General features: G+C 35.7%; 1 protein-coding gene across 7 annotated transcripts in view; it reads right to left on the bottom strand.

Annotated features, from left to right (window-relative positions):
* The window catches only part of CCDC91 (coiled-coil domain containing 91), a 155,093-nt gene that overhangs the window by 116,970 nt on the left and 14,261 nt on the right, over positions 1-23,862 (bottom strand). For 6 of the 7 annotated variants that reach the window (XM_049821940.1, XM_049821939.1, XM_049821945.1 and 3 more), the window contains exons 2-3: positions 10,197-10,263; positions 10,008-10,086 (exon numbers count right to left, since the gene is read on the bottom strand). In XM_049821940.1, coding sequence (XP_049677897.1) covers positions 10,008-10,086; positions 10,197-10,226 — 109 coding nt within the window. In that variant the 5' untranslated portion in view covers positions 10,227-10,263. Of the gene's footprint in view, positions 1-10,007; positions 10,087-10,196; positions 10,264-14,158; positions 14,215-23,862 lie in introns of those variants that run through there. The other variant, XM_049821943.1, reaches the window with a different exon arrangement.

Here is a 23,862-nt window from a genome sequence, read left to right as displayed (position 1 = left end):
AACCTTCTACAATCAAATCAAGCTTCCAGTGATTCCAGTTATAGTAATGAATGCTTAGCATTTTGAGGGGGAAGTAAAAACAGAAACAAAAACCCCACCTCTTAACTTGTCAAAATAAAGCCTAGGAAATGAGGAGCAATAACTGGTGACCACCTCTAAACACTGTGGTTTAAAATTATTCAACGAAATACATGACCTTGCAGAAGACAAGAAAAGGCAGCAATTCTCCAAGGTATCATTCAAGCACCTTTTTTACAAAACCTTCTATTCACTTTCAGCAATGTTAAGAATTCATAAAGTAGACATTCCTAGAATTATATGTGCTATGTCTGTAATTCCAGCTCTCTCCATTCATTCCTCTTGTGTATATACCAGTAAAATTGCATTAGCATTGTAGTTCAGCTCAGAACTTGCTTATGAAGACACCCCCTCAATCATTCTTCCTTACCATGCTTTAGTTATCATAATGGAACAGTTTCAGAATCCCTGAAACAAAAAATTGCCTCGGATAAAACTACCTGACTGGACTCCAACAGCTAATGAGGTTCAAGTCCACAGGACCAGGCTAATGCTAGACCGAAATAACTCCTAAAGCACATCTAGTATGGATATTGGCTTTTCAGCATCACTTTACAGATCCTTGCCTCTTCAACTGCTGTACCACCTGCTATGATACCCAGCCATTCTGATAATAATGACAAAATATTCTTCCACAGTATTCTGCCCCGATCCAATATATCGCCTCTTAACTTCTTCAGTAAGCAAGGCAGGAGTCTGACAGTTCTGATGAATTTCCAAACAAAACTGTTATTGTTCATTGATAAAAGCTACAGTACTATAAAAAAAAACAAACATCATGTATTCAGTTACAGGTATATCAAAAGTCATATGCCCAAGAAGGCTGAAATAAGATGCAGATATAAGTTATTGCCAAAACTGTACTTAAAAAATAATCTGATCGTTTCTGAACCCTTGACTTCCAATATTAACAATATTCTGTCATAGGTTTGTATGCAAGAACTGACAAAACCATGCAGTTTGTTAATAGAAACAGAGATCAGTAACAGCCTGCAATCTTGCTCACACAAGAGAAATTCTCTATCTTTATCGCAGTAATGAAGCTGAAATAATTATTAAAATCACTGGGGGATCAGAAATTCTGAAAAAAAAAAAACCAAAAACAAACACAAGTGGATGAACATGAACTGTTAAATCAACATTCCATACGAGTTGTATACTTCATACCAAGCTTAAGAATGAAGACATTACATATGAAATATACCACTGAAAAAATAAACATGAGTAACATTTACTAATTGGATGTTATTTATATCCAGCAATTAAGAGATGATACGTCAGCAGGGGTCTGAGCAAAAGACCATATAATAATTCTTTGACATACTTTTGTAGAACATTGCAAACTATTTGCAGCACAGTTCCCCTACATGTGGGTTTCAGCTGTTAAAAATAAAAAAACCCAAGAAACAAAAACTAAATTTCCATCCTCAACTACCCGTGTCTTTGATGATACAATTCAATGACCCATTAAATTATACTGTATACACTGTAAACTGTATCACTGAACATTTTCAGTTTAAAGTAACATTCAGATAGAAAGTTTAAGACTGGCGTCCAAATTTCAGTGACCTGCTTAAGTCCCAGCCCCATATATGGTTGCTCAAGCACGGCTGTAAGAGACAGGAACCTATTCTACAAAGCAGGAATTTCTGTCAGCTGTAATGTCAGAGCTAGGACACAGGGATCTACAGCCTGCATAATGCTGAATAAGCAGCTTAGGGAAAAAAAAACCTGAAAATTACTGTATTTACAAACATCAACCAATTTACTTTTGCCAATACACAGCAAACTAGCACACAACACAATATGTCAAATGCATTCTAAAACACATAAATAACAAACACCTAATAAAATTAACCTATCATTACAAGTGAAAACCAAATTACTTTATGAAACAAAACCAGAATCTGTTAAAAAAAATTTCCTGCAAAACAAAAAGCAACAACTAATAAATTTAATTCAAAATAGACAGTATTTCCTGTATTTACACTGCTTTTAGCTCAATGTAAATGGATAACTATTAGAAAGCATTACATTGCTTAAAGAATAAGTGGAGGGATACATTAATAGACAACAATTGACACCCAATATGCCCATAACAAATGTTGTAAGAGTCTCAGATGGCATGCATAGCATTCTGTGAAGCTGTAGGAGTTTTAGTAGTTTCCTTAGCAAATTTCCCAATTTTTCTACTTCTGAAACCACCACTTTTAATCACTGTATTTACAGATCACTGATTCACCAGAATGAGATGCAGTTCCACATCTGTTGGGGAAGTAGAATTAGGATCAACAGGTAAATGCCTACATAATGCTGAAGTTGATAGCAATTTCTCTGTTGACTTCAATAAGCGTGAATATCCTCAACAGAGAAAAAAACACTCTAATGTACTTTCAGGATGATTTCTCATAGTTCACAGAAGAAAGCTCTTCCCCACACTTTATTCTTCCAAAGCCAAACTATTCTAGAAAATAAGTAACTACACATAGTATTCCAACATCTTAAATCTTTAGGATTATGGAAATACTGATTTTATTTCCTAACTTCTTATTTAAGTAAAACTTACACACAACTACTAAAAGTTTACAATACTGCATCCATTTAGTTGAACCTCAGAAACAAATCTTTCAGTATCCAATGACTACACAACATAAGAAAACTGAGAACTCATTCCCACCAGTTTTGCTTTGTTTTTTAAAAGAAATTGCTTTCCAGAAAACTGCCAAAATATTCAGTCAATATGACTGTCTTTTAAAGCAGTTTGGCAACTGTAAGGAAGAGAGAAAGGAGGTGGTATGTAATCTAATAAACATGCAACAAGACAATCTTTTAACCATATGTAAATTCTAGATAGTCAAATATGAAAAGTTGTATGACTCAGTTTCAAACCAGCTGAACTCCAGGTAATGGAAATGTTAGCAAACGAAAAACAAGACCATCCCAGAGTAAATAAGGCTGTATACCATTATCAACAAAGACCTTTGAACCCTGTCCTATCATGGCAAGGAATGAAACCAGTCCCCTCCAATCTCCTTAGGGATATTTTAGTTTCCTACTACTATTTCCCACTCCTCCCAAGTCAAGACATAAGTATTCTGCAGAAACCCAAAATCTATTACGAAAAGAAAGAACTGAAAACAACCATTTCAACACAACAGCTGGAAACAGCACCTTTGGAGCCATGAAGATGTCACACTAGTACAGATCACCCCATCTCATATTGTATAGGTTTCAAAATATCTGTTCTTTCAACGCGGCAAACAAGACCATCAGGAATACTGAATTCTTAGTTGAAACATGAAAAATAGGCTTTGCATACATCCAGTCCATCTGCATCGTCAATGAAAGAATATGAGAACAAGGAGAAAAATCTTCTCTAGTAGTTTGGAGGATCTTCTGTTATTCAAGTACACATTGAGAATTCTCACTATCAGACCAAAAACAAAACTTGGCCAAATTAATCCAAAGGATAAATCAAGAGCTTCAAAATTACATATATAGCTCCAGATCTTCTTACAGAAAGTAAGCATATTGACATGACATAAAGCATAGAAAAGATTCCCAAAAGAACTTAATAAACAGATAGAGCTCCTCTGACACACCTTTGCTCGATGAAGTACAGAAATAATGTTTCAGTCAAAAATTAGTAAGTAAAATAGACTTGTCTCAATACAGACTGGAGACCACATATAAAACTAACAATTTTTCTAATGTATGTGGCCAAAGGATAAAAGAAAATTAAAGAAAAGTGTTACGCTGTAAGCAGCCAAAACAATGAAACTTGGGAATGCAATTTGGCTGCACTTTAAGACATGTACAGTTACATGGCTACGTGAGCATTACAGTCAGCAGAGACTTAGTCAATACAACTGATGGACACAAAGAAGCTACTCAAGCTCACCCTAAAAGCTGAATTCAGCTTTTGGTTATCTGAACAGCTCTCCAGTTCACGGACTGAATTGATTAATTTCCATTAAACAAATGAAAGTCACCTAGGTCATGTTAAACAGTGAAATTAAGATGTTCGGTGCTGGCTTCCATACAGGTGTGTTCTTGTTCCCTAGTTCTTTTAATTCTGTCATCTCCCGTGGTCCTACATGGTAGCTATAGGCTACAGCTCTTCTAAATCTCCAAATATGTTTCAACACCAGACAGCTTCTATAGAATCTACAGTGACTGGATTCAACCTTCCTTTTCTTTGGTGAAGCATGCAGTCAAGCTCTATCATTACTCAGTTCCTGATTAAAAAGAGAAGTGTAATTAATTGAGACTATAAACGATTTCACTAAAACTGAGCAACATATTCAAAATCTGTAATGGGAGAACAGGGACTGAAAGCAATAGCATAAGCTTTATTTCCTCATGAAATGAATATTTTAAAAAATTTCTCCACCTTATCCACAGTTAACACTACCATGAATCTGGTTTCACCTAACACTTGCAAACAAAATCATTCTGAATCCACACAGCTTGAATCAAAACACCTGCTCAGACTGCACTTCCAAGACATTCCCAGATGGGAATTCTGTCTTAATTTCACTGAAAAAGCATCCCTCACCCTGTTCTGTTTTAGTCTGGGGTTTGGGTTTTTTTGGGTGGGTTTTTTTTTTTCATTTTTTTGGGGTTTTGTTTTGTTTGTTTGTTTTTAAACAACTTCTATTTTACTTAGAACAATCCACAACAGACAGATTCATGAGGCTCCATCTCAGCCAAAACCATCCTCCTTTGGTGAACATCTACTTGATTTTTCCACCTGCTCCATTACATGAGCTCCTTCAGACATCCAGAGAAGAATTCCTGCCAAAATGAAACACTGACACAGCATGTAGAGATCCAGATCCTGTTCCTACTATTCACTATAAACAACAGACATATTATTCATAACCTTAGAAATGCAGAGATAACACCAGAATCTGTTGACATGCAAGCACAGTGCTAAATTTTAAGATCCTCCTTACAGGCATAAAGGTTCACAACCTGACACCTACGGAAGTGCAAGAAATTTGACAGTTTGTATGTCTCTTCTTCAGGAAAAAAAAAACAAACAAATTTTAAAAGTAGGCACTTCAATATTCCAGTACACAATTACTAAATTACAAACTGACATTGCTCTTAAAACCTCATTTTTATGAAGTTGCATAACAATGTGAAGAAGAAACAAAGCAAAACTGACTTACAAATCATTATTTCTTTCATTGACATATCTTGCTTATCACTCACAAGGACCATCCTAGAGTCTAAAATACTTGAGTTACTTTCTTAAATAAAAGAGTGTATCAAGTTACCCCCCACTAACATCTCTGAAGTCAGTAACATCACATTCACAGCTAGATTTGGCCACTGCATTAAAAAAATAGCTCAGCTTAAATATTAATATTAATGTTCAATAAATTAAATTATTTGAGAACAGCATAACTGTTACTTTTTTTTCCTCAGAAATATTAGTTTATGAATCCAAAGAGCAAAAACCCCTGAAAAGTGTCTTAAAATAACCAAGAAAATATCATGAGTTTTCTGGCCAGACATAATAATTAACACAGCCAGCCTCTTTGAACCTCTCCTGGGAACTAGGCAGACTAGTGAGAAGGCACTAGAATATTCCATAGTTCATTTCAGAGTTCTTAAAAACTTAAATTTTTGTTTTCAGTTCTGAACTGTATTTAAGTTTGAGGCTTAAACGTAAGACTTGGTACTCCACTACTGTTCCTAGAGACATCTCATCTTTCCAAAGAACAACTGTTTATTACCAAAGAGTTTTGTTGTTTGTTTTTAAATAGATTTTCCTATTTTTCAACTTTACAAATATATTTACTGATTCCAAGCTAAGAAAACACTGAAGTTTAAGTAGTTCCCTCACATCTCTCCAAAGTCCTGGCATTTTGTACTTCCTCATCTTAAGACTGGAAAGAAAAAAGGAAATCCATCACATATATAATGACACTAAGTAAGAAGGACTACTTGTCTCTACCTCAGTTAAACAATCAGAAGGAATAAACCCAAGACAACAGGTGGATCTTTGGACTTTCCCAACAGCAGTAGCAAAGACATCTAAGTACCAGGACTGCACAAATGCAAATTATTATTCTTTTACTGCTTGCTCATTCCTTCATATTCATAACGCATACTTTCTCACAGAGCTAAGGTCTTTGGACCAGCCCTACTCTTCATTTCCTTGTTTATATAGCACTCAGTATAATGCATTCTAATTCAAACTTGCAACCACGAGAGATAAAAAATAAATTTGTTCTTGCTTTTACCATTTAGAATAAAACCAGTGTTTTCATATTAGGTGACACTGATAGAAAAGCCTAACAGAAAGAGGTGCATGCTCTCTGGTAACTGTCATGGTGAAGGGGAAAGAATGGTGTAGTATTTCTGCTGTACAAATTCTTGCACATACCAATAAACATATCATACTGTAAGTCTATTGAAAAAGTGAAATCAATGTTCAAAAAGATAGAAAGAAGCCCAAGTTAAATTTCAAGGGCAAAATTGCTCACTGTGTATTGGTTTTGTCTGGCAAGGTTTTGGTAGGGGGGGGGGTACAGGGGTGGCTTCTGTAAGAAGCTGCTGGAAGCTTCCCCTGTGTTCGAGAGAGAGCGAGCCCTTAACAGCCAGCTCTGAGACGGACCCGCCGCCGGCCAAGGCCGAGCCAATCAGTGATAGTGGTAACGCCTCTGTGATAACATTTTTAAGAAGGGAAAAAAAAGCTGGGACGGAGAGAAACAGCCGCCAGAGTGAGGAGTGAGAACATGTAAGAGAAACAAGCCTGCGGACGGCAAGGTCAGTGAAGAAGGAGGGGGAGGAGATGCTCCTGGCGCCGGAGCGAAGATTCCCCTGCAGCCCGTGGTGAAGACCCTGGTGAGGCAGGCTGTCCCCCTGCAGTCCAGGGGGGTCCATGGTGGAGCAGATCTCCACCTGTAGCCCGTGGAGGACCCCACGCCGGAGCAGGTGGGTTCCCGAAGGAGGCTGTGACCCCGTGGGAACCCCGCGCTGGAGCAGGGTCCTGGCAGGACCTGCAGATCTGTGGAGAGAGGAGCCCACGGAGCAGGTTTTCTGGCAGGACTTGTGACCCCGTGGGGGACTCACACTGGAGCAGTGTGCTCCTGAAGGACTGCACACCGTGGAATGGACCCATGCTGGAGCAGTTCGTGAAGAACTGCAGCCCGTGGGAATGGCCCACGTTGGAGGAGTTTGTGGAAGACTGTCTCCCGTGGGTGGGACCCCACGCTGGAGCAGGGGAAGAGTGTGATCAGCCCTCACCCTGAGGAGGTGAAGCAGCAGAAAATAACGTGTGATGGCCATAAACCCCATCCCTGTCCCCCTGTGCCGCTGGGGGGGACTTGGTGATGAAATCCGGGAGTGAAGTTGCGCCCAGGAAGAAGGGAGGGGTGGTGGGAAGGTGTTCTGAGATTTCGTTTTATTTCTCATTACCTTGCTCTGGTTGATTTGTAATAAATTGAGTTAAGTTTCCCAAATTGAGTCTATTTTGCCCGTGACGGTAATAGTGAATGATCTCTCCTGTCCTTATCTCAACCCGCAAGCCTTTTGTTATATTTTCTCTCCCCTGTCCAGCTGAGGATGGGGGAGTGATAGAACGGCTTTGGTGGGCACCTGGTGTTCAGCCAGGGTCAACCCATCACACACTGTAATCAACGCTAGGGCCTTAGAAATAATTTCTGATTTCTTCCTGCACACTGAGAAATACTGTAACAGGTTTCAGTGTTTTGTTTTATAACTTTTTATATCTTACGAACATCAGACATGCAGGAAATTGATGAGTAACATACTCCTCCATAAAGTTCAGCAAATCTAGGGTGTATATAATGGTATCACACTCCAAATTTATCAAAATCATCTCAATGGCACCATAATACATTTGAATTTCTGACATTTTTCAGCCAACCTTACCAAAGGACAGATTTCTAGGGTAAGACAAGAACAATTTATTGGGCAGGAAAATCAAGTATTTATGTTACTAAAAACATTAACTTACAAGTCGATGCTTAACAAGCATTTTGATCAATCCTATTAAAAATCTTGCCTCTTACAATAAGTTAATTTATTCACAGTAATATTTGCATGAAAAAGTCACATAAAGATTTTACAGCAATAAAATATTCTGAATGAAAGAGGTTTTCTTTCAGTTTTGAAATACTTAAAATACCTTGGTATAACCTACGCTAAGACTTCTGTGTCAAAATCATACCAAAAACTTGTGTTACTTATAAATCATTTAAATTCTACACAGTGTACTAGATTTAAATTAGACTTCATGAGATAAATGCTGCACAGCTATATTGGATTTAATTTAATTAAACACATTCAAACATGCTAATGAATTTAAGCAGTATTTTTGAGTCACAATCAAAATGACAAGATGAATAATAAAGTTATTTGGGAAAACACAGTTTCCTTATTATTTGTTTTCCTTTATTTCAATGACAAACTGCCCTGTTTTGGCTGGGACAGAGTTAATTTTCCTCCTAATAGCTGGTACAGTGCTGTGTTTTGAATTTAGGATGAGAATGTTGATAACGCACTGACGTTTTAGCTGTTGCTGAGCAGTGCTTACACTAATTCAAGGACTTTTCAGCTTCTCATACTGCCCTGCTATCAAGAAGGCTGGGGGTGCACAAGAAGTTGGGAGGGGACACAGCTGGGACAGCTGAGTCCAACTGACCCAAGAGATGTTCCAGACCATAGGACGTCATGCTGAATAATAAAACTGGGGGGAGTTGGCCAGAGGGTGGAGGCCCACTGCTTGGGGACTGGCTGAGCATCAGGCAGCAGGTGGTGAGTAATCCCATTGCGCATCACTTGTTTTGTATATTCTTTTATCATTATTATTATTATTTTCCCTTCCTTTTCTGTCCTGTTAAACTGTCTTTTCCTCAATCCATGAGTTTTACCTTTTTTCCAGTTCTCCCCCATCCCCCTGGGGGCAAGTGAGCACACAGCTGTGTGGCATTTAGCAGCCTGCAGGGTTTAAACCACAACAACTAATTATTCTACCACAGATGAAAGCCAGTAGTGATAGAAATAAATAAAAACAACTGAAAAACATGATTTATGGAGAGCTCATGAGAGAAACCCCTGTCTCATTTTTAAAACTATAATTTGCATAATTTATTCAGCATAATAGTATAAGAACAGGCAGAAAACTTTAGTTCCTGAACAAAGAATGAAATGTGGCATTTTTTTTCTTAATGCTGCTAAAGTGATGTTTCTTTTTGTGAAAGCAGTGAAATCTAGACTAAATTCCCCACAACAAAATCAATTGCCAATCAGTAACACCTCCTTAATCTTTTAGTTCTACTGATATTGTACATTTATCCACTATCAATGAGCTTTTTTTTAAAATTCTTAATATCCAGACAGGCACCAGGCATTTGTACAAAGTAATAGAAGTAGCTCCACAATGTTTCAGCTTCTGCTTGAGATAAAGGAAGTGTAATATATTTGCTAACTTTAAAAAATGCTTAAGTAAAAAAAGATTATTTCCCCCTCTCCCCCAAAGCAACTAAAAGACTTTATTGCACTCAAAGAAATCTAATGGAGGAAGCAACATGTTCAAGTCCTATTTTTTAAGTTTACTTCTTGTATGTTTTCCCATCATTTGAAACAGACATTCCATATTCAAAAATAAGAATATCCTTTGAGTGAAGAAGCTCTGTTTCTTCTTCCCATGAGATGCCAATCAGCCTTTTAACTGGATAAACTGTACTTCACTTTCATTCCTCAAGAAAGTTTAACTTTGAGAAGTGCAGCTGCCCAAAATAATTACTCAGGAACATTCTGATGCTAGGTTTTCACTGCTGCTTATTCTTTTACTGTGTATATACACCCTCCCGGGTACTAATAGTTACAATGAATACAGAAGGACAGCAATGCATTATTAAGAATTTTTATAGTGATTTTATCAATACCTGTAGGAAATGCTGCCCAGGCAATAGCAGGGGATGTAGTCTGCTTTTCACCATTTCCAAACTCATAACTCTCTGCTGCCTAGAACCATGAAGAAAATTATTGTTACATATTTTATAAATCGCTATAAATTTCTACCTAAATAGTTGAATAGAGTTAAATTTCAAAATTAAGTCATCCAAATAACATACCTCAAATCCTCCAAAGTCATCATCATCCATCTTTCAACTGGTACTAGAGTATAGCAGAAATCCTGATCTAAAAACAAAAACAAAACCACTAAATTATTATAACCCATTTACACATAAAATAGCAATAAAAACTTTGTAAAACCAATGGTATAGTGTTAGTTTTAAAGGACGGACTCGGGTAGAACAAGTCACTGTGGTCAAACCCTAAAAGCCCAGCAGTATGAAGTAATACAATGCTCTACACTGCAGGAAAATGGGTATATTTCATTGGCCAGTCTCATAAGAGAAATATGCTGATTTTATGATCAGCTAGGAGTCAAAAGACAAAATGACTCATGTACTTGTACTTCAGTTACATGACAGATGAGTAGACACTTTCACTTGGATACAACTGCTACCTAGCTCATCTATGTACTCTTCATAACCTCATCTTGTTCTCATTTAGAAATGAGTATTCAGCCTTTCATCGAAATACCCATCTCCATAGGTTACCTGAAGTCTTCCTAATTTACGAGTTCTACAAAAGATCAAGTGACCTAAATAAGAACTTTTTCACATAGAGGATGCATAGAACTGCACATAGAACTTCACATAGAACTGCAAGATCTCCCTTAAAAAGCACTTTTTTATGGATTGAGATAAATGAAAAAATTGGATATTGCATGATGGAATTTTAATATCTACAAGGGAAAGGGTAAGTACTGTCTATCAATATTGTTAAACATCTCTTGAAAGCAAGAATGTAGAAAAAGCTTTCCAAGGTAGGAAAACAGAAAGATGGTACTTTAAAAACTATATCTGTTACTCTCAAGTATAGCAGTCAAGTCCCCAGTACCTCAAAAAAATAGTACTGAAAACAGCAAATAACCTAGTCTGGATATACATTTAAAAAAAGGAAAAAAAAGTCCAGGCAGTAGGGCTTCTGACCATCAGATTCCAAAATGAATAATTTTCTTCATTAGTAATGAAGACAATCCAATTTAATGCAATCACGGTCTACCATGTACTTCATAGTTTTGTGTTTATGATTTAAAATATAAAAATATTTTCCATTGTTAAGTTGCTTTTCCAAATCAGCACTGTGATTAAATCCAAAAAGATTTCCTGCTTTTCCCATCTCTTCTTAGCTGTCTGGCAACATCAGCACAAACTGCAACTTAGAAAAAGACTGTGGTGAATTTCTGGAAATTTTTCTGCTACCACAGAGGTCCTTCCCTAGGTTTCATGGAGGGGCTGATTTAGATTTTACAAACTGATCAGCATTTTTGAGTTGTAGCCCTGAATTCTGTGGCATTTTGATATATTTATAGTTAAACTGCAGTTCCTTTTAGAAAAATGCAGAATAAGTTACTCAGCTAATGAAAGTAACTCAAGATATATATGGCTGTTCAAAGAAGGGTATAATATGTATTAAAAAAAAAGTATCATTCTGATACGCGAATGAAGGATGATCCAAAAAACATTTAGGGTCTCTATAGAATGTGAAATGTTTGTAGAGTGAATTGACTTCAGTTAAAATAGACTACAGGCTGGAGAAACTTTTATTACGGTGAAAGCACATTAGAATTCCAAGGGTTTGGAGGAAATCTCCAAATTAAAGTATTAAAATGTCAGAAGGGGACACTTTCAGTTTATATCCACTGCTGAAAATCACTACCAACAAAGAGTTCAATTCAAACACACATCTTCCAAATTTTAACAAATTAATTTCCAACTTCTTGATGAACTTAGTTTAAATCAGCACTACCACAATGTAAGCAGACAGATCTAATTAAATTAAAGACCATTGTTCAATATTCACATGTGGTATAAGAACTAAATATCTTTTTAGGGACTACCAGGGGTTTTGTTGGTTTTGTGTTGGTTGGGTTTTGTGCCGTTCTATTTTTTGAGAGAGAAAGAAGGTAGTTGGATATTTTTCCCATCAATGTTAACCTTAACCTGTAAAATATTCATGCATTCCATTAACATTCAGAGTTTAATATATAAGACAAAAAAACCAACACATTCAAACACAAACGATAGCAATGGAAGTTGTATAGGTAGAACACCACTGATGAAGCACACAGCAATGCGCAAACAACTGAGAATGTCAACGTATTCACGCTACCTACTATTAAACGCCATCCAAAAGAGACTGGTGATTCATCTAGGTACTGCAAAATGCAGCATTCAAGTAGCGAACAGAGCAGTCAGTTGGAGAAAGAGAGGCTTTAGAGAAGCAAAGAGCTATTTTATCTATACACTATGTACCACATCAACATGTCCTACAGGCTCTGCTCAGTTATTTCAAAGGACCACAGTCATTACTTCAAAAGACCACAGCAGATTTTCTCCCTGAAGAGCAAGAGACATTATTCTCCTCATCTCAGAACTGGTTATGTCTCAACTGGAGAAAGTACATTCCATATCCAGCAGTGTGTTCTAAAAAGACAAACCAGAACAAGTTCAAAGGAGTGCAACAGGAGTTAGAGCAATTTTGGAAAGGCACGCTAAAATGGAGAGGCTTTTTTTTAAAGTTAAAAAAGGCAAACAAATATCTATAAAATATGAAAAATAATGTTCTATGAAGTGATTAACTACTTTCATTTACCATCAAATGCAGCACTGACATAAGGCAGTAAAGGACAGAAGCCTCTGCAGGCAAAATGTGTGTTAAATACTAGCTAGGATTTCCAGGAATGCAACATAAACCCCTACAAGAAAGTTTATAAGAACCTATGTATACACAAAAGAGAAGTAACTTTTGATAGAGAATAAGGATGTAGGGCAGAACAAAAAAATGGAAAACAACCTATTGTTGAATCCATCACCTTTGTTATTACATTTCATACACAGTTCTCATAAGTCTGGTAATAATCACAAGACTATTTTGACCTAAGATTACCTTACTTTACAAATTTTAACACAGACATTCCATGGCTGTAACAGCATGATTAATGTACGAGTTATTCCACACATCATTTAAATGGAATAAAAGAGAAACAGACTCCAAGCAAGTCTCGGTAGTATCAATAGTGTTTTCACACCTAACTGCTAATCCTCCAATTTCCAGTTCATCAGAGATCCCACAGGAATTCTAGGCTAAGTGATTCTCAACCAGCTAGGAAGGACTGTTTGCTATTTGTCTATGTATAATATATATTCACACATGTACACACACCTCTGTTTTAAAAGACAAAACTAAGTCTTTAGTCCATCAAAAAGAAATCCTGATTTGTTTACATGCTTTGTGGTTGTTGGTTTTTTTTATTTTGCCTACAGCAAACATCAGAATGAGACTGGCAAACTTGGCATGTATCACAAGTAAGCAGGAAGCAAATTAGGATAGAAAGTATGGATTAAGTCCTGAGGGATGCTGACATAGTGCACTTCAAAAACTCAAAGGCTGAGGTGTACTTTTCAAAAAGTGTTAGTGCAAAAGCTCTTAATAGGAGATGTCTTTCCAAAAAGATGTTTCTTCTTGCATAAAAAGAAAAGGGTGCTTTCTACAAGGAGAAGGCAACAGAGCCACACCAATGTTTTAAGAACTGTTTAAAAAAATAAAAATTAATCAAGTCTATTTTTAATTAGGAGTCTTTCATAGCCCTCAAAAGTACACGTGCATTTAGCTCTAAAAAATGTTTGAATAATTCATTATAAGCTTATTGATAACAATGCTGAAAATATGACCAAATACACAATTTCTCAATTCCACCCCTTATTCTGGTGATGGAAATGCATTTCTGGTATAACCAAACAGCAGAACTAGCCTAACACCTCACATAGAGCTGCAACAATTTTGGGAGCAGCATTTTTTAATCCATCATCTATTCCAAAACGGGTAATCAGACTTTTCTTTCCTCACAGACTAGGAACATTATTTGTGGCACCAGAATAGGAAAGAATACATTAAGTGCTGACAATCTGCAGAAGGATTTAAAAAATAACACAAAAAAACAAAACAACCCACACAGTCTTACCATGACTAAATGTGGTCGCTTAAAATATGCCTGATACTGGAATTAAGTAACTGTAAAATTGGGCAACAAGAAGTCAACCTCAAAATTACAGATTCATAGAAATTATGGTTGGAAAAGACACAGTAGGTCATCCAGCCCAGGCCATTTCCAAAACATTACAGTTCTCAAGACAGTCATGTCCTAAAAGGCTTAAGAACCTCTCCAGTCACAGTCCTGTGAAAAGAAGGAAACTTTTCATGGATCATGAATATGTAAGCCACTGCGTTTTCAGTATTTTATCAACAAATTTATATTCATTAAATCATACAATAACTTAGACCAGCAGGTCATACAATCCAAGCTCCTGCTCAAAGCAGAGCATTCAGATCAGGTTGTTCAAGACTTCCTTATCTACAACTGATAACAGTGCATGATGAATATCTTCAAACACAGACAGCTGTGCATATCTGAGATGCTTGCAAGCTGTCCTACACAAAATGCAGTCACCAAAGCCAGACCATCAGCTTAATATAGATCATGAGAACTTTGTGAATTGCACTTACCTGACAGACATACCAAAATCATGTTTTTATATATAGGAAGATCAGGAGCCATTCACAAGGAATAAGACAGAAAAATGTAAGCTGGGAAAAAAGCCCCTTTTCCCATTCCAACTGTTAGGTGGAGAAGGACTGTTGTAATCCCACCAGAAATCCCATTATTCTTTATATCCAAAAGGCAAAAGTGGTAGAGAGATCAAACAGTGAATTAAGGAGGATTCTTTATTCACTTACAAGTCTACCTCTGGTTAGTAAGAATTCAAATTAATCAAGTCCTGATCTATCTTACTTGATGAATCAAACATAAATTTGCCTCAGTAATAAAGACAACTAATTTTGTCAGTTATATTCAACTGGACAATATATTACCTGGCCTGTAATTTTGAGTAAGTAGCTAACTTGCAGAATTTTGTACATTTTAAAGGAACAACTGACAGAGCATATTGCTGTTTGTTTTGTCAGAACAGTATGTGTGGAGCTGGCTGAGGGTGGGGCTGCTGCATTTGTATTTCTGGCAAACACTGCCAGTGGTTAACCCCTACCTATGACAACGTATCGGTTTTACTTGCATGTTTATGCTTACTAAATGACTCATTCAATGTGTTCAATCTAGGACAGGCTTATTAGCTGTTTCTTCACCGGACATAACATAGACCGCATTATTTGAAGAATAAATCTTTGGCCGAAACTGCAGGCTCCAAAAAGCCTATCCAAAATAAGTATGAGAGTAAAAAAAAACAACAAAAACCAATAAAATAGAATAAAAAGTAGTCATTTAGAAAGCATATATACAGCAATACCTTTGTGATAGAGAGCAGAACAGATGATAAAGTTCTGTATCACTAAGTTCTAACCAGCTGACATGCACTTTTCCTCATGGCTCTTCTGCTAAAACTCCAAGCACCTCTTAGCAATTTTAAAACAGGAACTAACTTTCTTCTTTTTACCCAGCTGATACAAATTTTTCTCCTGATCTATACCAATTATAGCTGCAATAAAAGCATGTGGCATCTTAACAACTTAGAGTAGCTACTAAGTCATTAATTAGAAATTTTTGATTACAGAATACAAATATCCCAAAGAATATATAGCCCAAGAAAGACCAGAATATGAATGTACAGCATAATGTAAATTAAAATAAATTTAGAGCATCTGTAAAATTTTCTAAAAAGGAAAATTCTCACTTCACTCCTACTTGGGATCTCAGCACTAAAAGTAACCTGTTTACTACCACTTAGACCATAAACAGAGGAATACTTTTTATTTACTATGGCCAGGAATTCAGTTGCATGAAAAACAACATAAAAATTACCAAAGACCACTGTCAAAACAAAAATGAAACAATAGCCACTGGCAGATTTTTTTTTATTTTTTATTTTTTTTAGTTTGAGGAAGTCTATCCCTTCCTAGGAGTAAGGCTAAATTCTTCTAGCATATCTGTCAGGTATGAATTTCTAAAAATGGTAGCTGTAACAAGGTACTGAAATGTAGGCAACTTTCATTTTTTTCTTCAAAAAGAATGAAACAACACGATGCAGTAATTCTCAATCCTTCAAATCAATGGAAAGTTCAATCCTTTTAGTATTTTATTTTTGTAACTTTCAATTCTGTCATTTGCCTCATAGCAATATCTTGTTTGCGATGAAAAGCCTCTGCAGCCTTTTTTTTTTTTTTCTTTTCCTTATTAAAGCAGCTGACTATACAGTAAAATTGAATGGAAAAATTTCCTACAAAGATAGCATGATTCATGTGGTTAACATTCACTTAGTGGTTTGTTATTTAATGAATAAAGTTCACAGTCTTGTTACAGAAAAAGAGTATTCTGTATTGGTTTTAACAGGAAAGTTCTTAACAGCTCCCAAATTCTGCATTACATTTTCAGTATTTATCATCTGTATCTAACAAGGAAAGTATACAATTGAGCAGGGGCTAATATCACAAGACCATGAGGACATGAGACCAGAGGGAAATTTAGGACTGCCTTACAATTTGGAAAACTAGACTGCCTTAGTAATTACAATAAACATAATTTAAAAAAAAATAAAATCCTGGAAGTAAAAAATTAACACAAGACTTCCATAAGAAATTAAGAGCTTGTGCCAAAATTACAATAAGTTAGTTATATAAGAAGAAATTAGGCTAATTATTTCCTCAGAGATACTCAAAATTCTTGGACTATTAAGAAATATGCTGCTTTGAGTGCTCATTAATGAATCTTGGATAAGCTATAATTTTTTAATAAGATATCTATAAGACCTATAGAACCAAAGGTAAACATTAGGAAGACATTTTAAGAAAAAATAGAAATACAAGCTTTCTATCTTTTCAGAGAATGAAATGCACAAATAAATTTGGAAATTCAATTAAGTTTTCTACTTTTAGAAAGGAGGGTATATGATTCTCAATTTTTGGTTTGGGTTGTTTGGGGAGTTTTTCTAACTCATTTTTAACCACAATACAAGGCAAACACAGCTTCAAAATTTTAATAGGAGAAAATTAACTACTTTGGAAAGTATCGTTTAATATTGTTTGAACCAATTAACTGTTGCCAAACGCATATAGCATCCACATCTCTCTATATTAAGAGATGCAAACTTTTTTTCATGCTACATTAGAAAAAGAAAGCCTACAATATTTTATTTTCTTGAAGCAGAACATCTAAAACCCTGTAGGTATACAAACATGTCTGTCCATGCCAGTTGTTAAAGAAGGTGCTTAGATGAGGGGACTGAGAACCTGTAATATCTAAGATGCAAGGCTGAGACTGAAACAAAAGTATTTTGCTGCTTCACTGAAACAACTGCCCTTTTCTCTTTCAATCAAACAGAAAATACCACCCCATACAAAGTTGTTCAAGGGCTGTATGCCCTACCCCTATCACAAGACAGTGAAAATCAGGCATCACCAAAATGCCTATGTTCTCCATCATGTTACAGTGTGTATTTAGTCATAACGGGCCTGTAGGAAAGCCCTACCATGAAGCAGTATGCGTATCAGCCCCATAATAAAAGGCACAATAGTATGGCAGTTAGCACCTGTATTTGAACACACAACAGAAGCAAGCCCAATCACACGTTAAAGGAAGAGACTTCAAGGTTACAGGGAAAATGAAAAAAGATGACAACACAGAACATCACAGCAATCTTCTGGGAAGTGAAGCTGGTTCATTTCAATCCCAATACTGACTAATAAACACTTAGTAAATAAAATACCTTTTTAATAAAAAAAAAAAAAGGCAAGTAGATGCTAAACGTCACCTATTTTACAGTGGCAGTTGCTTATATTACAATCGATTCAACTGAATCTATGTGACTTCTAAAGAAAAATGCAAGTCTGGCCCTTTGTAAGCAATTCTTTTCCACAGCCCAAGTAAAGCAATACAATTGAATATATTCAAGGAATCACAGAACAAATTTAGTTTGGGAAGCATCTCAGGAGGACACCTGATGCAACCCCACCTGAAAGCAAGGCCACCTTAGACACTATATTAGGCAGTTTAATGCCACATACAGTCAAGTTTAGAATATCTGCAAGTACTCCAGTCTAAGAAGGTGACAGCAAACACTAGAGCAGATACCCAGATATTTTCTCTTCCCATTCACACTGGTCATCTATTAATTTATCCATTTATTCTGAAGAGTCTCCAGAAAGTTTCAATGCTTAGAGATGAGAACAGCACATTAAGGAGTGTGACAATAAACGTCAAGGATTGATTTACACAAAATATGAGTATATAAAATAAAAGTCAATAGCTAAAACTTTCCTATCAATTCCTACAGTGAATTTAAGAACTAAAACCAAACCAAAACAAAACACCACCACTCCCCACCTGTCCCCTCCCCCCAAAAAAAACCCAACCAATGACAATTTTTTTTTTTACCTCTTATTCCTTTTCTCAGGAGACACCCCATGGCCCAAAAGATCCAGATCCTGTACGAAGCATTTAAGATTCTATATCCTATAATATGAAATTTCATGCCTAGCTTCACGAATAATTTTGAAATAACACTACTTACATATAACAGTACCATATGTAACAAAACAGTAGCAGCAAAACTGTAGCATTTGTATCAGTTTCACGTAACAAGAACAACTTATGCAATCTGCAAGAGTTTTCACTTCCACCTTTATTTTAAAAAAAAAAAATTTAGAAGAACAATGAACCACAGCATATGTTTAAACACCAATAAATATACCTTTTATAAGCATCATAAGGGTGGCAAAATTTTCAACTGCATGAAATCACAAACAAAACAAAACCTCTTCTTTAGTTGGACATAATCCTTATTAAAGAAATTGGAATAAAAGTATTCTTTAAAATTCATTCTCATCTAAAAGATACTGAGCTAATATGAGCAAAAAAAAAAAAAAAAAAAATCTCTGAAACTCCACAAAAATAGGTAGTAAGATAATCTGCAAAATCAGTTCCACAAAAATTTGTGGTTTAGAGCTTGTGGGTTCTCTTCTTCAGCATACACTTTGGGCTTTTTAAACAGTGCTTAAAGCAGGAAAAAGCAATAAAGTGCAAACACCAGGTCCATTTCACTTCCCTAGGTCAAATACAGCTTCACAAAAAAAAGAAAGTGAGAGTTCCATTTTTACCCACAAGAAGAAAAGGGGCTCTGATAGCTCCTACAGAGAAGGCAGGTACTGGTTTTCAAATTCACCTAAGACACAGGAGAGGAAAAACCACCACAGCCTTGTGTGAAAAATGCATTCAAGAACAGGCAATTCTTCAGACATATCCTAGAAGAAACTAACATCAGAAAGCTACCAAACCTATGTTCTGTGAATTCCAATCTCTGAAAAGCTGTTAAGAAATGTAGTTGTAAAAGGTATGGTGCACTCAAGTAATTTAGAATACTATTCTGTGAGTGACAAAAAACAAAAGGATATAGACTGTGAGCAAAATAAAGTACTAGTGGGGAAAAAAAGGTGCAATATTAGATACAAACTTCATGACTTTCACTCATTGTTCTGAACTCTACATATATGTAAAACACATATGTAAAATTGCATTTATGTATAGGAAAGAATGAATATAAATTGGGAGTGAAGTGCCTTCTCCTAGATCAATAAAATGGCGCAAACCTTAGGCCAACATCTAAAATACTGTTCTGCTTGTGATTCAGAAATAACTGCCAAGGTTGACTTCAGAGTATTTCCTGAGGTAGAGATCTACCACATGCATGTACCATTTTTTTCTCTATACCAGACCACAACCAAAGGACCGCATAGGGATTCCATGCATAACCATAAGTACTCAGAGGATAGCATCATTCAGAAGAAAAGACTTTGCAAGTATCATAGAGGTACTTTTAGCACGTATTTTCAATTAAAAGGCTAAAGAGAGATAAGCTCTGTATACTTTGGCTTCCAAATGTCTTGGTCACTGACATCTATTCATGGACGGGGGGAGGGGGGGGACACAGACAGACAAAAGCAAAAAACTAATCTCTAACAAGACAAATGTGGATTTAATTCCAGAGGGTTACCTACTAACATGAGTAATTATAGTAACATGTAGTTCTTGACTGAGGATCTTTTTTTACATTTTTGCCCATAATTCCTTGTCAGCTTCTCCCAACTTTAAGAATTTTCCAGTTAGAAAATACCAACTTTTTCATTCTATATATTCAAAGATGAGTTCAAATAAAAAAACCTTATCAACTCCCGCAGAAGTATCATATCGCCTTATTATTCAGCTTATTTCTTTGTCTCCAAAATCTATAGACACTTTCTCAAGACTTAATTCTAACAACTTCAACTTCAGTAACTCAAGATTTTATAGAAAATCCTTCCAAGGTCTTCAGTCTTCACATAACTGGTTTCTTCTGGACAGAACATGGAAAGACTAGTTTTTGTTTCACTATAAAAATAAAGAATCGCACAGTTAACTAACTCATTTTTAAATTTCTCTAATAACCCTCTATAAACTTTCTCTATCACAAATATCTTTTTACTTCAAAAGCCACTTTTACAAAATGTACATAAACTGCTCTGAGAAGTCTGACAAAGCTGATACAATTCAAACATATTGTGCTTTCTGGAAGAAAAACCTCTCCCCTCACCAAGCCTTCTCCCCATCCACCCCCAAAAAAAACCCTCCAAAAGTAGCTTGAATTAAACTGGAATTAACATTTCTGTTATGCACAGCTAGGCAATACAATATATCTATAATTAATCAACATCCAAGTCCAGATCAACAATCTCTGTAACCCTTATTCAGAATAATAATAATCAGAAGCCCTGGAAATTAGTTTGTACTCTACAAAAAAAAAAAAAAAAAAAAAAAAAAAAAAAAAGGGAAGTGTGACTTGTTATCCACTAACTAGGTCACATAGACAGAAACCAATGGCCCTGCAAATACCTGAGCAAAAGTGACCACAGTAGGCTAAATACTAACTCTCATTTTTAAAGTATTCTTATTATACTAGAGACCATAAAATTGGACACAATCCTCTAAAAGACAGAGCCAGGCTGTTCTCAGAGTTGCATGGGGATTAGGACAAGATCCATAGGACAAAAGTCAGAATGATGAAAATTCTGACCAGATATTGGAACAGGCTGCCCACAGCCATTGCGGATTCTTCATCCCTGAAGATATTCAGAACTCAACTGGACAGGGCTCTGAAACACCTGCTCTAACCAGACCTGCTTTAAGCAGAGGTTTGGACTAGAAAACCTCCAGATGTCTGTCCCTTCCATGCATGGTCTATGATTCATTGCTTTCAGTTTTATCCAGAATAGTATAGTTAAAAAAAAAAAAAATATCCAGAATCACAGAAGCAGAGGCTGTAAAAAAGTGAATCCATCTTTGAGATTGTTCTTCAGTTGAACTGTACTAATAACTACCAATATCTGTCCAGGATCATTTTAGGATTGGGTTTGCTAATGACAAATGAACCAACTTCAAGAGAGAAGCACGAAAGAGAAAGAGTACCTCTAGAAATCTTCACTGTTGTAGGAGGGACAAAAGTAGCAAAACCCTAATATTTTCATCATGAGTTCAAAGAAAAAATGTCTTACATAAATCTCTGTACTCAGAGATGTTTCTTAAAGAAGACTAAGGTAAACTTAGCATTAAGAAAAAAAATCTTAACAAGGAAGAAAAATTGCATGGGGATGTTTCTTCTGTGGAAGTAATAGAAAACTTAGTTAATTCATTAATTTGTTCAAAACCCTCCCTAAAAGTCATTAAATTGCATGATTTGACTGTGAATATGGTGAGCCATCTACAAATAGCAATTCTTTTTTTCAGAAAACCTAATGTTTCATAATGACAGAATGGCTTTTTGAGCCAGTTTTAGTAGTCTCAGTCTGTATCTTCCTCTTGGCCTTGCAAGATAACAGCGCTTTGCTATTTACTGCTTCTCTCGCAAAAGAAGAGCTAGATATCAGTTCCAGACAGTTCATGCAACTGGGCATTCCAACTATATGCTTAGTTTTTGTAAAGTGCTTATTCATGTAACACAAACTTTTTACTTAGAAGCAAAGAAATTAATGGTATAGAAACATCCACTGTTAAGGGTGTGGGAATACTAGGATAAATAGTTGTCTTTTTTTTTATAGTGCATGTTTGATAAACTTAAGAAACAGGGGTTAAAAGTAAAATAGAAGGATCATAGGTATTTCAAATGCATTTCCACTTAAAACATTATTAAGCTTCAAGAACTCAGACTAACATCTGAAATATTTCTGCTTCTCTGTTCTTTTCTGTTAATATCCAGTGTTCCTAAATGCAATCAATTCTTTTTACTCCCAAGTCACACTAATGTGTTTTCTAGAACTTAGAAAGAGGTGTCTGTATGATGAAGGGAGAAGCTTTCCAAGAGTAAAAACCACCAAGTTCTACCTCAAGGGAACTTTGTTACATAATTAGATATCCAAAAATAAAAGATTTGACACAATCTTAGTAACAGTTAGAGCATCATAGCAACACAATTTAATATAACAACATGTCAAACAAAAACATAAGTCTCTGAATACATGCTCATATGGATGTGTGGTAACTTGTACAAATAAATGTCATTAATGCTAAGAGAGGAGTGCTCAAGTCCTTACATATTGAGAAGGAATATATATTTTATAGAAAAAAACCATTTTAAAAAACACAAGAAACAGGGTAATACTAGATTTCTAGCATGATGCACTATGATGCAAACTTAGTGCTGAGTGAATCACTGATTCTAAAAACCAACACTACTTCCACCAGAAAATGAATCTTTCATGTAAAAAAAAAAAGCTTAAAAATTCAGTAGATCACCTTGATATGTAGTTAAAATGAGGCTTTTTCTCTTAATTAAAAATAAAATAGGAAAGGTCCAAATATAAAGGATACTCAGTAAACCTTAGAGTTAAACAGTATGAAAAGGATATTGTTTTCCTTTAATTGTATATAGACAGTTTGCAAACACTACAAAATGTCAGTTTACATAATATTATTCTATCTTTATGTTAGAAAAGCTGACAGGTGACCATGGATACATAAAAAAACCCAAACACTAGCACTCTATTATGTGTAACTCTATTATGCACAACAGGATGCGATACCAACTATACTAAATAAAAATAAATAGCATTGCTTTATTATTACTGTATGTCTCCTAATGGACAGGAAGACTCACTTTTCCAATTAATAAAACTCCTTCCCTCAGCTTCCTCCAAACTTGGGAAGTACAGTACTTCTTTCTCATGGGGACACAGTACTAATCTGAGGCAAGAAAAATATATTAACATATTTCTGTGACATGAGATGATATTATGAAAAAGAATAAGAATTATGTCTCAGATTTCCAAGTCTTCGTGATTTTACCTGTCTCAGTTGCTAGTCTTGAAACAGAACACCTTAAATAACTGTAACAACATTCTTCCCCCTTCCTTCCACACCAACCACCTACTGGAAATTCAGGTTCTATGAAATAAAACATGACTGGTCATTTAAAAAAGTTTTTAATCCCTTGTTTTGCAAGTTCTGGAGGTACTGTTAGAAGCAGAAAAGACCAGGCATTCCCTCCCACACAGAAAGAAGAATGCATCATCACTGCACCTTTTTCTCCCTTTACAAATAGTTGGAAAGACTTGATGACCTTTTGTTCTCAAATGAAGCAGATGAATTTGATTTTTCATACTCTCCTAAAGAAAAGGTTCAATTCATGGAGAAGC

Source organism: Accipiter gentilis, chromosome 18 (assembly GCF_929443795.1).
Source record: "Accipiter gentilis chromosome 18, bAccGen1.1, whole genome shotgun sequence".
In the NCBI taxonomy this organism is placed as follows: Eukaryota; Metazoa; Chordata; class Aves; order Accipitriformes; family Accipitridae; genus Astur; species Astur gentilis.
The sequence above is the reverse complement of the archived record's forward strand: the minus strand, read 5'-3'. Positions and strand labels throughout refer to the sequence as shown.